General features: G+C 38.0%; 1 protein-coding gene across 1 annotated transcript; it reads right to left on the bottom strand.

Annotated features, from left to right (window-relative positions):
- Nucleotides 1-169: 169 nt before the first annotated feature.
- Nucleotides 170-13,510, bottom strand: LOC139978512 (uncharacterized). Its single transcript, XM_071988803.1, has 7 exons — nt 11,807-13,510; nt 11,129-11,394; nt 10,778-10,837; nt 9,863-10,054; nt 7,708-7,959; nt 3,678-3,854; nt 170-2,616 (listed from the first exon to the last, which is right to left on the bottom strand). The coding sequence occupies exons 3-7, from the start codon at nt 10,830-10,832 to the stop codon at nt 2,219-2,221; spliced, it is 1,074 nt and encodes a 357-aa protein (XP_071844904.1). The 5' UTR covers nt 10,833-10,837; nt 11,129-11,394; nt 11,807-13,510; the 3' UTR covers nt 170-2,218.
- Between the last annotated feature and the right edge of the window lie 1,452 nt (nt 13,511-14,962).

Here is a 14,962-nt window from a genome sequence, read left to right as displayed (position 1 = left end):
CCATGGTACTGACTGTATGAGGAGCGGGGGGGGGGGGGGGCGGTTGAGAGGGGCTTAAAGTCTTTGTAATTTATGCATAGAGCTCTTTAAGTATGTCTTATGTCGAATTGATTTCAATATGCATTACTTTCATGTGCCTTTAACTTGTAAGAGTAAGTAAGCTCTATTAATAGTGATCGGGGGAAACAGCTTTATAAGTAGTATCATGTTGCTTGAACCAAAAACAATCTACGAATGTCAGTTTCCAGGCTGTTCTTGTAAAACTGTGGAATAGTGAGAAAGTAGCCAGCCAGTTGGGACAACTTCCTAATGCTAATACCTCTTCAAACTGTACTCCAATATCATGCTTCAAAGCACTGGTATTTGACAGTACAAAAAGTTCCTAACCTTTATCTGATAGAAACATGATATTCATACTGCTCGTACTGACAATACGAGTGCCCTGAAAGCGGGAAATGACACTACAGTAAAGAAAAAAATTGTCCCAACTGGATGGCATTGAACTCAAGGGGCTGTGATTATTAAAAAAAACAAAAAAAACAAGAACACATACACATAACCGTGATATTATAAATCAATTTTATTTATTCCCAGGTGTTGATAAAACAAAAATCATACCAGAATACCCGAAAGAGTTTAAATCAGAAAGAAAAGAAAAAAGAAAGTTGTGTGTTCAAAGTTATGGTTGTATAAATAGTACGGTTGTTTCGTTGTTGTTTTTCGATCTTCGTTCCATGTAGAGACCTATAAACTTACCCAGTGTATATTTTGAAGTGTAGCCTATATGTGTGGCGGTAATTCTAGTTCACAGTTTAATGCTTGATTGCGCTACCACTATATACCTTACAGTCTTTCATACTTTGTTCGTTTGAGGGTGGTTAATACAAGCTTGCTGGAAAAACAACATTATGTCGGTTTTGATATTTTCGTTTCTCCCTTGGGTACCCCACGTCGGTATTGTCTAACCAAGAAACACACCTTTCCGGCGTGAGGGTGGCTGTCAGGGGTAGGGTGGGGATGGTTGTGGGGTGGTTGACGTTCTGTTAGAATGTTATTTGTCGTAGTTTAAACTTCATTTGAATAGTACATTGAACATGGTTGTTACATTGTGAAAGGACATGTTTTTACATAGCAAGTGTACATGATCGTACAAAGCCTCGGCGAGGTACAGTGGTTTGAGTAACTGGGGAGGGGTGGGGGGGGGGGGTGTGGGATGCTCCATTGTCGGTCGATGGAAAACGTCTAATTGGGATTTTTTTTGTACATTCAGTCAGGGAAGAATAAAACCACTCAATCGGGGCCGAGACGCCCTTAGACAAACATAAAATAAATGAAACCACTGATAATCTAGACCTCTATACTGGTGCAAACAAAGCACGGGTATGTTGAGATGTTGGTACACAATGTTGTTTGTTGACAAATGGAATGAGCAAAACAAACGGAAAAACGGTACATTACAAAAACAAATGTAAGCGAAAAATAGTAAATGCGAATTTAAAAAGCAACTTATACATTTTTTCCTGTAACCAAACACGGTCCCCACACCAAATATTTGAACTAACTAATTCAGTTAATATAGCTGCAAAAGTTGCGTTGTCATTAACAATGAAATATTATGATTCGAAAGTCGATCACATTTGAAAATTTAAAAAAGTGATATAAAAAAAAGGCCACTGAACGAAATGGCAATTAATGTAAGGTAATTGAAAACTATCGATTATAGGTATGCCATTATTGGTATAGGCCAATGTTAGGTATGTATCGGTGAAATATCGGTTCGCCCGAAATATAAAAAAATGCATAAACTGCAGATATTTGCTGACCCACCCGTCTCGAGCAAGCAATGCTTGGACAGGTATTTTGTTCAAGTATGGTTTATCGGATCCGTGTATCGGCTGATATCCGCGGATATCGTTAAAAGCCGATTGTAAGCAGCCCAAATTGGAGCAACATCACTCAATATTTCTGATAAAACATGGCTGTAAATAGGTATCCAACCACAAGCGCCCCTTCCTCTCCCACTCCCTGAAAAATCTGCGTGTGTTATAGTCTCATAGATCGTAATAACTTCTGTTTCCCCCCTCACAAATTTGCGGTTACCCCTTGTCGAGAAAGTGTATCATGGGCCCCTTCAATTTTACCACTGGACTACTCCTACCATAGGTCTGTGCTAGGTGTGTCTGTGTTAAATATAAAATGTAAGCGTTCTGCGCTTACGTTAACGGAAATTGCCAATTTTCTTTACCACAGAAGCAACTGCACAGCATATCACTAAGACCACCACTACTACCACTATGCCCACAATTGCTACAGGTGGTAGGTCCAAACTGCTTGATGTACCATCTCCATCCCCTGTACCATCTTCATCCCCTTCACCAGTAGGCCTACTGGCAACACCACGTCCTGGAAGATTACATAAATCGCTGGTACAATAACAAACTACACCGTCAAAAGTAAAATCGTTTCCAAAGTAATAATCTTCTTCATCAAGCAAGATGTTTTCGCCAACTGATGCGGATTGGGACCTTGAGAAACAAAAGATTTTGTCACTCTTACTGTAACTCTCTAAAAATCCATGAACGCAGAGCCTCTGATATACGTTGTACATGATTCCAACTGTAAAAGAAAGAAACAGAGAGATAGAAAAGATTGACACACTAGATCAGTCAAATACATTTTAACAGTGTATGTATGTTTGGGATATGGGAGGGGTGTTGGAGCAGTGTGGGGGGGGGGAGTATGGGGTGGGATAGGAGTTTCCACAAATCTATCTATCACGATTAGATGGAATAGAAATGCTGCAGTTATAATTGAAGTAAAATTAATTACGTTATTTTTTATTAACAAACACGGTGTGTGTTTGTTTGGGAGGGGATGTTCGGGGAGGAGTATAATTTACTCAGGCCACCATAAGAAGATGGAATATGACTGCTGTTATTATACCTGATGTAAGAAGGAAAGACCAGCCGGGAAACAGCTATGACAGAAAACTGATTTTGGACCAGTAAAAATCAATATCGATGACTGTGGTGATGATTGTGACAGGGTGGTTGTTGTTGTTGTTATATTGGTGGTCAGGGTAACGGTGGTGATAGTGGTGAGAACAGTGGTGGTTGTGGTGATAGTGACTGTGGTGATGATTGTGATGGTGGTGATGGTTGTTGTTGTAATAGTGGTAATAAGGGTAACGGTGGTGATAGTGGTGACAACAGTGGTAGTTGTGATGATAGTGATGGTGGTGGTTGCTGTTGCAATAGTGGTGTTACGGGTGACGGTGGTGATAGTGGTTAGGGTTAGGGGTGAGAACAGTGATGGTTGTGGTGGAAGTGATGATTGTGGTGGTTGTTGTTGCAATAGTGGTGTTACGGGTGACGGTGGTGATAATGGTGAGAACAGTGGTGAGAACGTTGGTGTTTTTAGTGATGGGGTGGTGATGGTGGCAGTGTGGATGTTGGTGGTGGGAGTGACAATGGTGATGGTGATGATTGTGGTTATGGTTAGTGGCTATGGCGATGCGATGATCATGATTTCGTGAAAGTAAAAATTATATATACACTGTCGGGATTGAACTGCAGTTAGAAGCCAAGACAGGCAATGCTGATTGGTGCATGTCAATATTTAATCTTGTGACGGTGGTTTCTCATGTTTAGGCTAAATTATGTTTAATGTATTCTTACATTGGGTGATACTGCCATCGATTGTTACACAGGCGCCATCGCCACTGCATGTTTGGTAGAATACATTCGAAGCGGTTAGGTTACCGGCCTCGCAGTGAGGATTATCATAATCTTCTAGAAAGCTGTAAGAACCCGGAAAGTCTGCATCAGCACATACTGCACACTGTAAGCCAGTCGCTGTTTAAAGAAAAAAATGTCAAATACCAGATAGAAGCAAACCACAGCAGAGCAAAATTGCAATCACTTAAATAATAGAGGCTGAAACTTAGCACACGCACATACAGATAAACATATATGAACATTTTACCCCAGACGATGATGGACCTCAGGAACAAAGGCACCACCCCACCTATATATATATATATATATATATATATATATATGTATATATATATATATATATATATATATATATATATATGTGTGTATATATATATATATATATATATATATATATATATATAACCCTAAAGTGTACAGTACCAGGACACCGTCAAAAAACCCACCTTGGATGGACTTTCCATTTAAAGCCACATATAAGTCTTAATGCAAATGCGTCGTTAAGGATAAATTCCCCGCAGACTGGAGGGATTGATAGCAGTGCATGGAACTTGGATCGCATCTTTTATGCAACTCATTGACAGATATATCAGAAAAGCGATAGTAACTGTGTCTTCTTTACGTACTTCAAACAATTTATAGTATGATAGAGGGACACTTGCATATGTCCCCCTATTCACAGTTAAGAGTACAGTACATATGTTCACATAATGTGTGCATTTATACAACTCTCCGATCGGTTTACGGTTTAAGTGTGTGTGTGTCATTCATTCATTGCATGTCATAGGAAAGAATCTTATATAAAAAAGTTGACTGCATTATCGGAAATTTTAAGCAATAAATTTGCTCAAAATATAACCAGCTAATGTAGAACTTTCAATTGTCAGTATACACATTTTATTAGATTATAACAACACTATTTTCCAATGTTACGGTGTGACAAAAACCCAAATTATGGTAAAGATTTCTTGATTAGAGTTCGACCTATTAAATGATAATCAGCTTTACCGAGTACCGATTAGTTTCTGTGACAATCGGGCCGATGCCTATTACCTTTAGTGGATAAGCAGTTTTATTTTAATATTTCATTGAAAAAGATAACACAATCCCGAACGTTTGCTTCAAGTTTTGCCATATGCAAGGGAAACCTTCCGATGGAACGTTGTTTAAACGATCATACACAGTAAGTCAATGGCGCTTCTCCATTGACATTACTACACGTGGGAAAACCACACACTAAAGTCCCATTGACGTTTTCGCTGGAAATCAGACATGCTTTAGTCGGTAAGTTTAATTACTGCAAAGGTGATATTTTAGCAGGTATAGTACATTAGGTCAGGGGAAAAAAGTTGCTTCGGGTTTTTCGCAAAAATATGCGTAAGAATATTTGCCTAATCAGTGATTAGTAATCACAAATGGTAATGCAGTAGAACTACCGAGGACTGTCGCCAAACATTTCTAGGGAATTTTAGGAGTATTTGGCGCCTTGATTTCATAATTTTATGGCATTTGTAGAAAATTGGCGTATTTTCAAACTAAACAGTTATCAAGCTCAACAGTTCTCTAGCCAGACTAGCCTAATGTGTGTAGAACTCACAATGAACAAAGCGTAACGTCACTCTCACTTTCCAGTTTCCACCTACGGTGAAATGGCCAAAGTGGTTTAAAAGTATATTGATTTGGTTTTACATTTACTCGAAACAATTAATCTTTCATATCAATCGTTAATATTAAACCTGATAACAGGAGGTTTCGTTAGATGCAAGAAGCGAAGTGAAAAAAAAAATAATAACGTCGTCCCTCTAAGCTTATCGCGAGTATACTGTATGATGTTAACTGCTAAAACTGGATAGTATATCGAACAGCATTAGTACAAACTCGCGTGAGGGACTTGCGATACCGCTTCACGGCCGATTAGCGCACCTTCCCCGGCTATGAATAGCGCTGAATCGAACTTCTCCCGTTGTAGTTGTGGAGAATCAAAAGCGCGTAAAATACAATCCTTGATGTGGAACTTAATAATCGGTTCCAAATAATCGGTACTAGCGCAATGGATTTTGCCGATGCCGGTTACTGATTGTCTGATAATCGGCCCGATGCCGATTATCTAACCTATTATCGGTCGAACACTATTCTTGATCAGAAAATGCTGTCAATGTATAATTAGCAAAAGTTAGTCTTTTACGAAGTTCTAGTCTTAGCAGTCTGTTTGTAGTGTTCATGGCACACTTCTACCTCTCTTATCTGTGTAGCTTTAACCTCAAACATAGCTTGCTCAGATTTTTCCACCGAGGAAAACCTAATTAGCTTGGTCTTTTACAAAGCCAGTATACTTCAGGCATACTGTGGTCACCACATGACATTAAATTAGGGTACAAGTTGCATTATAAGAGGCATTCTTTTGTTGGTGGGGGGGGGGGTGGGGGTGTGGGCGGCTGTATTTATGGGTGTGAAGGTTTTTTTGCCACGGATTTTATTCAGTAAACTCTTGGCTCTATTGTTGAACCACTAGCGTGCATAGGGAGTAAAATGTTGGGGTTGTGTGAGTGGGGTTGGGGGGCAGACTTGTGACTATCTTGACGGATATGGCTTTAATCCATTTGGCTAGATGGAAGATCCATGTCTAGCATATTCAATGACATTGGTCAGCAATTCATCAATCATACATCCTTTCCCTCCCCCATCACAGCCTATGTTCCCTAAGCCTTTTTCAATGTTACAGAAACACAATACATATGATCACATTTTGCACAAATTGTGATTGGTAATCAGCCAGCTGCACAGGGAACTGAGGTCTACTTTATACTATTACTAATTCTAGGCTAGTCAATAAAGCATTTCGTAAAGGAATTAATATCTAGCAATTGCAAGAAAGTATTACGGTATTACCTAGGCTTCCAAAGTCAATCTCGACGGCTCTCATTTTGATAGTGCAACATGGATACCGCGCCGATTCGCGAACAAAAGTTAGGTTTACCGTTCTTGCTTGCATACAGTGTGAAAACTTGCGGCCATACGGACAACACGTTTACCTGTACACACGTCCATATGAGCTCTACATTACACTTAGCGACATTGCGCGGTGATGACGTCACAAGGTTTGTATACCAAAAGAAACTGCGTCAATATGAACATGGATATCAGTATATGTATCACCGAAAGGGATAGGGATCGAAATTGTGACTTTCAAGGTCACAGTTCCATTGGTCAGTTTTACCAGCATTAAAAGAGCATCGATAGTAAAACATATACCGATAGGACGATAAAATAAACGAGATATATCTTGATGGGTCCCTAATAGCTAAATTTTGCACAGGTCACATATACTACTACAAAATTTGCCAAGCTATAAATATCCATTCAGATGTATAATCGTCCAATCAAAATAAAGGGGTGTAGAGGGCAGCATCCACGATCAATGGGTACTAATTACCTGTACACCGAAGCCCTCATAACAGAATGAATATACCCTTAAACATTAGGGGAACACGAAAATGTTCCCCTAACGTTACTGTCCCTCTAAGGTAGCAATTTTCAATATGCAATGGGCACCTAATGTGCACTTTATATAAATATATATATATATATATATATATATATGTGTGTATATATATATATATATATATATATATATATATATATATATATATATATATATAGTTGGTTGGTTGGCGCAGAGTGCTCTATGTCCAGTGGAAAGAGCGGAATATATATTGATACTAGTTGAGACTAGTGGAACACTAGTAGTTGTAACTCGGAGTTTCACGCGTTTTAGCGATCGTCAGACAATCGTCAGACGAGTTGTCTGACGATCGCTAAAACGCGTGGAACTCCGAGTTACAACTACTAGTGTTCCACTAGTCTCAACTAGTATCAATATATATATATATATATATATATATATATATATATATATATATATATATATATGCGTGTGTGTGTGTATGTGTTTGACTGTGGCTTCACCTACCCTCCGGTGCTGGAGTGTGCGATCGCTTCACTAACACTGGATTAATCACATCGTCATTACAGAAGTCGTCATTACAGGGACAAACAGTTCCAGCAAAAGACGACATGTAGATGTAGCCATCCAGCTCCAAGTGATGGTCTAACCTGAGCACGAATCTTTCAGCAGTTGGACCCGTCATACAACGAGTCGAACTGTCTAAGAAAATAGGGTCAGTACACATGCGCCTGACAAAAAGGGTGTCTGTTTTGCCATCTGCAAAAGATACAACAACAAAAATTGGCTTGGTTAGATTTTTTGCTATTGACTTTGAGAAGGCTTATCATTCAGTATCCCTTTCTTTTATAAGTAAGGTTTTAAGACTTTTCAACTTTGGTTCTGCGATTTTGCGATGGTTTGACTCTTTTTATAACTTACAAAGCGTCGTCCTCTGTGCTCGTTGATGGTTTCTTCTTTAATCATTCCATTTGAAAGGACAGGGTCATCCACTGTCTCCATATATCTTTCTTCTTTTTTTTGGTGTTTAGATCTTACATACTCTTGTTTATAATGATACGTCCATTAGAGTTATTACTATGGGAGGGCGAGAATATAAAATGACACAGTCCGCAGATGACACGACATTTTTCATTGAGGCAAGCGAGAGGTCGTTCCTTAATTTATTAAGTCAAACTAAATAATTTTTAGTGCAATATCTCGTTTAAAGATCAACTAAGAAAAATCTTTCCTTGTAGGGTTTGGTACTCTTGTGGATCCACAATATCTTTCCATGGTTTCAGTGATGAAATCAATTGTATACATAATGAGGATTTCAAACTGCTTGGTATAATTTTTAATACAAACTTTTCTAGTATGCTACATAACAATTATTATATTGCAATGGTTGACAAACGTTCGGTCAAGACGTAACCTTACTGTTTTAGGGAAGATTACAATCTTAAAATCGGTAATTCTTCCTTTGTTTAATTATTACCTGCTTACTCTTACCTTACCAGAAGAAAGTTTTATTAGAAAGATTGATTCTTTGTTTTTTCATTTTATTTGGAAAAACAAGCCTGACCGTGAGTAGGAAACAAATCATTCGTAATTATTCAGATGGTGGGCTAAAAATGATCGATATTTCGACACATTAGCTCTAAAACAACTTGCGTGACACGTTTATTAAGGAATATGAATAATAACTTTGCATTTGTAATAACTTTGAATTAATGCATAAAAAGGTAAGTTTCTGGAAAGATGTGTTTCAGTCAGCCTTTTGTTTCTTTCATAATTTAAGCTATCCTGACTCTTTAAACAATGATAATTTAATTCTTAGCCAGCCAATTTGGAACAATATCTCTATTTTGGTTGATAAATAAGCCTGCATGTATGCTATCGCCACTGGATTCAGAAAGGAATTATTGATCAATGATTTGATTCATGAGAAAGATTCTTTCTATAATTTTGACCTCTTTGTTATAGTTTTTTTTGCTGTTGCGTGTAACTTTCTTGAATAATACGGTATAATTGCTGCAATAAGATCCTCGTGGAAAGATTTTCTTTTTTACATACAGATCATAAACTTGATAATCCAGTGAATAGATTTGTTAAAGTCACACTTTGTGACAGTAGCTTGTGCTGTAATTCTGTCTATGACAAAATGTTGAATTCGACAGACATGAAACATAAATCTTCAAATATACCACGCGTCTGTTTGAGGAGAGGAGGGAGAAGGAGGGAGGGAGGGGAGGGTGCAGATCCCCACAGTGGCGGAACTAGGGGTATTGGTCAAGGGGGGCGAGGATGGTCTGTAGGGGCGCTTTCGACACTATCTAAGCGGAGCGCCACCGCAGGTTGGCGCGGAGCGTATACAAATTGCATAAATATAGTAAAGATACTTCCTAGAAAGCCGGAAATGACCCTTTCCTGGCCTTGCTAATTTGCAGATAAACGAAGAATAAATAGGTGTCATCGCCAACAAAATGTGACAAATGTCAATAGGTAGATGAGAGCGCAATAAAAAAGTAAATAATCGCGAATAAGTAAAAAGTGGTAAAAAGCTGAAAAGGGCGCCAGCAGTCCATTTGAGTCCGTCGGGGGGGGGGGGATCCGCCCCCTCTGACTGTATGGACGCTCCGCCACTGGATCCCCAAACAACTATAAATATCTGTAAACTCACATCCTTCTATGTCGTAGGTTGCTATGCCGTCTATGGTTATGCAGATTTCAACTGAATTACATATCCCCAAGAATTCTGATTTAAAGACGCCCATCTCACAATCTCTGTCTTCCAGGACATCAACATTAGAGAAATCAGCATTCAGAAATTTTTCACTTATGCAATTGAGACACTGTTGGCTGAAACTTTTCCCTGTGCAAGAAAATGAAAGCCAAAAGTAAGAGAAAATAATGAAAAGTTTTACGGATATTCCTTTGCCACAGTGATGCTATTCTTACCACGTACTATATCAGAGCAGGTGGAAAGTTGTTGTGATCCTGGTGATGGGGCAGGAGGTGGAGGTTATCTAAAAATCAAACATTTGCTCGTTATGCATTATACGTTATTCCCCTTGAAGGTTGAGAGGACTATGCTTAAACTTTGACCTCTTCTAGTTCACATTATAAATGGTCACGGTAACTAAACATGTAAATACCATGATAATATTATCATGGTACTTAGGACATTGCAGTTGACAACGTCTAAGCTCTCGCTAGCGGCATTGAAAAGTGACGAAATGTTTATAAGTATTAATAACTTTTTTTTTTCCAACTCACTACGATTTCATTTATATATATATATATATATATATATATATATATATATATATATATATATATATATATATATATATATATATATATATACATATACATATACATAAATCGAAACCGGCAAGGAAGGCCGTAATTCCACTGTAGGCGTTTGTCACCGGTATCGTACAATGCTAGATCCAGTGGCTTGGTGACAAATGTTGCCTTACTTTAGAGATCAAACATGATGATGAAAATTCTCAGACTGAAAGATGGGGGGAGGGAGGGGTGGGGGGGGGGTCTATTGCTAATTATTAATACTTAAAGAGTATAGGAAACTCACCGGTCAATGAAAGAATGGTCAATGTAAACACCACTATCGAAACTTGGAGATGCATTTTGACTGTGAAATAAAACGAAAGAAGAACACAAATAACTCGATAATATTATCTTGCACGTATCAACAGCATATATATATATTCCAACAATAGTTGATTCGTTTTGACTTTATTCGAAATTTGCGGCTTTTGTAACAATTTGTGAGCGAGAAATTTGAAACGGACATATCCGAATCGGCCACATTGCTTGAAGAACAAATGTATTGGGACTTCTTGCGACCACTGACTTGTAAACCTGTTTTGCCATTGTTTTACGAATTCTTCTTCAAACAGTTACAACATATTCTCACACTTACCTTCGGTTTAATGTTTAATGTTCATCCGATAACAATTCTCCTTCAGAAAGAAAGCCTTCACACGTCAAGAAATGAATATAAACAAAGGTGTCTGCAACTTCCTTTAATGATTTCAAGACAATCTTGGACAATCACTAGAATCCAAATGATGAGGAACTATATTGTACAGTGTATCACAAGTATGCAGTGCACTGAGCTTATGTGTGTTGTTTGTGAACTTTTAAATTTTTGAGCTGCGTTCGGAAGGGTTTACATAGAACACGCCTCTGTTGGATCAAAAAAAATAACAATGAAGGCGTTAAGAATTGCAGACTGGACGTGTTAGATCATTGAAGCAATGACTTACACATTTCTCTAAGAACGATAAGTCTTTATGTGGGCCGCAGAATAAAAAATAAAAAGGGGAAATCCATTAAATAATTTGAAATGAATGAATGAATGGCATGAATTTAGCATCATTACATCATTTTCGAAATCGCCATATGGACGAGACACAATTAAAATTGGTTGGTCGTCAAACAATTCGGAAGAAAACAGAAAATTGCCGATAATTATTGTGCAAACAATGTGGAAACATTTTGAGCCAAAATCACTCCAAAAGTTGCAAACGTAGCACACCATTTTGCACTTGAACTAAGAAAACTTAATGATAACAAAAAAATAATCTAAAAGGCCTACCGCCTCCCAGACTAGCCCTGCCTCGGGCCGTAACATCCGCCACTGTAGGGTCGCCAAAATGAATGAATGTGAAAACTGGGTCACCAAGAATCTGAATAATTGGCGGCGGTATATAGAAACATTATCCCAACTGGTTGGTGTAGTCAGGTGAAAACTTGAATATGCATGTTGGTGCTATTTCGTGAGTAATACTCATGATCACGCTGTGATTGGATGAGCTTTAAGTGACGTCAGTTTTTCGAAAGGTCTAGAAGGTATTTGGTCCGCTAAACTCCATGGTCGACTTCACCTTTCTACGAAACATAGCGTCATAATTATTCCCTTTTCACACCGGATGATAACACTTTCAAGATCAACATGAAGTAGCTCAAGGAATAAAATCAGAAATTTACTTGGAATCCGTGAGTGTTATGTAAAAGAAATAATTTAATTTCGTTGCCACTATTCAACTCTGTGAAGTTTTGAAAACTTGTGTTTGCAACTTGCATCATAATTGTTATTCAGCATGGGCTTAAGTTAATCCATTTGGGAAATGAAGTAGAGTAGAGTTGTAAACATGACAGTATTAAATTTTGATAAAAATAATTTGCAAAGTTCTTTCACATTGCATTATTGCATTAATGCACTATTGCATTATTGCAGTAATTTCAGCCTTCATTGAAGTAACTTTGTTTTAACATTTAATTTATGCCGAACTTAAAAATATTTCACACTTTTAATGAATTATAGATACTGACAAGAACGCAAAGTGTTCTTTTCTAACATCAACATTGCCTCAATCCATCCACCATGCCTGTGACTGCTGAAGAGTTCGTCAGAGTGTTAGATATGCTAGCAAAACACGAGAAACAACGTGTTAAGTTGAGGGAAAAAACTTACAGTTGTTCTCACGGCAGTGCCAGGAGCTACGATCGGTGGATTTATGGGTGGACTTCTTGGAATGACTGTTGGTAAGGATTTACAACTGTTCGACATTGACATGACTTCATTCGAAACTCACACGGTGCTTAGCAGTTTATTGAAATACACAATTATTAAATCTAATCAAATACATGCAAGACAGATATTAAGTTTCGTTCCAACCTTACCACTTGTCAGAAGTGGACATTCAATTTCCCAGTTCAAATTCCATGTCAGTGCTATTGGAACTGTTGAAACTATACTAGTAATATATTGTAATATAGTCTTTATAAAATATGGTTCCTTTATTTTTAGACATATAATTAAAAAGTCAGCTTTTCTATCTGTAAATCTATCTTTCACTCATGGCACAGGGGACAAAAATCACATTGACGAGAGATAACACACCATGACATGTAACTGGCAAGGATGAGCATTACCGTTGATATCAAGTAACAGAGCACTGATGGCAAATATCTGATCACAATGATAGCAGAGAATGGCCAGAACGATCTGCAAATAACCAATAGGTTGGATTGCATATATTGGACACGACTGATGACATGTGACTGTGGGCACTGACAATAAATAATACCCAATACTGATGGCAAATAGCCAACAGAGCAGTGGCATACAAATCCCTGGATTGATGGCAGCTAATCGACAGGACTGATGGCACCTAACCCCCTCCCCTGACAGCAATGATGGTAGAGGAAAATTGATGGAAGTGATGGCACATAGACAACATGATGACAGGTAGCTGATAGTAGTGGTACTGGTAGTTGTAATTGATATACCCAAATGCAAGTGAAGTAACTGACAGGATGGATTGCAAATAAACGACAGGAGTAATGGCACCTAACCCCCCCCCCCCCCGACAGCAATGATGGTAGAAGAAAATTGATGGAAGTGATGGCACATAGACAACATGATGACAAGTAGCTCGTAGTAGTGGTAGTGGTAGTTATAATTGATATACCCAAATGCAAGTAACTGACAGGATGGAATGCAAATAAACGACAGGACTAATGGTGCATATCAGACAACAATGATGGTAGATAATAATTTAGCTAATGGCAAATAGTCCACAGAAGCAGTGGTACATTACCTGTGAAGAATTGATGGCGAATAACTGAGAGTGATTGTGGCAAATAATATACAGCACTGATGGCTGATAAGTGACAGTTTGAATGTTACCAAACACATATATAATGGACAACATCACTGCCAACAGCATGGATGCATTGGGTAGAGATACTCCACAACACAGATGGCAAATATAACTTAAGGATTGGATGGCCAATAGCAGACAGGATAGAATGGCACATAAAAATAGCACAGATGCCAAATAATATAGATTTAATCTGTGCCTATATAAAACCTTAACTTTCTTTGGTCTACAGCCAAGGTTAATTGTGATGCATGGGCAACAAAAGTATTCTTACGTTTGATTACAACCTGAACTGTTGTTTAAGAGGTTGCATTTTGAGCCATACCTATAACGAGTTTGTTAGTTTGGTTTTTCGTGCCCAAGTTCTCTCCTGTGTGACTTTTCGTTGAAAGTACCTGTAACGAGGCGTCGAAGGATCTGTATGGTATGTTTGAAAAAAAACTTGTCAACCAAGCACAAACAGGTGCCCTAACAGTAGAAAGTATTCCGTGGCCCAATATCTGTTGGTCTTTATTTCTGCTCAGAAGTTATTTTGTATCGACAGGTAATTAACTAACAATTTTATGTTGCTATTGGCAATACACCTGAATTTACATCCAATAGAACAACATATTGATGGTACAAATATCAAAACAAGTCAGTAGTTTAATCCCAACATCACAGATATGCTTGATGATTTGAAATATTTAAACAGCAGCTACCTTGTCAAGTGTGCTTAAACGGTTGTGTCCACCGTATAGTTACAAGACTATCAGATGTTGCTTGATTCTTGAAAGTATAGAAAGATGCTATTCATTTTGTTTGTGGGACTTTTCCATTAAATAAACTGCAAGGTCAACATATGATGGCATAATAGTCTCGTCTGTCCAAAACTGACCAGAAAAAGTACAAAAACTTACTAATGAATTACAAGGTGTTAAAGGAATTTTAAGGGACTAAGAATGGCTTTGGTAACAGTTCAATCGTTATAATTCTAAAAGTATTTTTCCATAGTGCACTTTAGTACACCGATTTCTACTGAAAACAAATTCCCACTTAATAGAGTGGTTGACCCATACTGCGTAACAGTTCATCATTCTTCGAAC

The sequence above is a fragment of the Apostichopus japonicus genome, chromosome 2 (assembly GCF_037975245.1).
Source record: "Apostichopus japonicus isolate 1M-3 chromosome 2, ASM3797524v1, whole genome shotgun sequence".
NCBI lineage: Eukaryota > Metazoa > Echinodermata > Holothuroidea > Aspidochirotida > Stichopodidae > Apostichopus > Apostichopus japonicus.
This window is presented reverse-complemented; position numbering and strand designations above follow the sequence as displayed.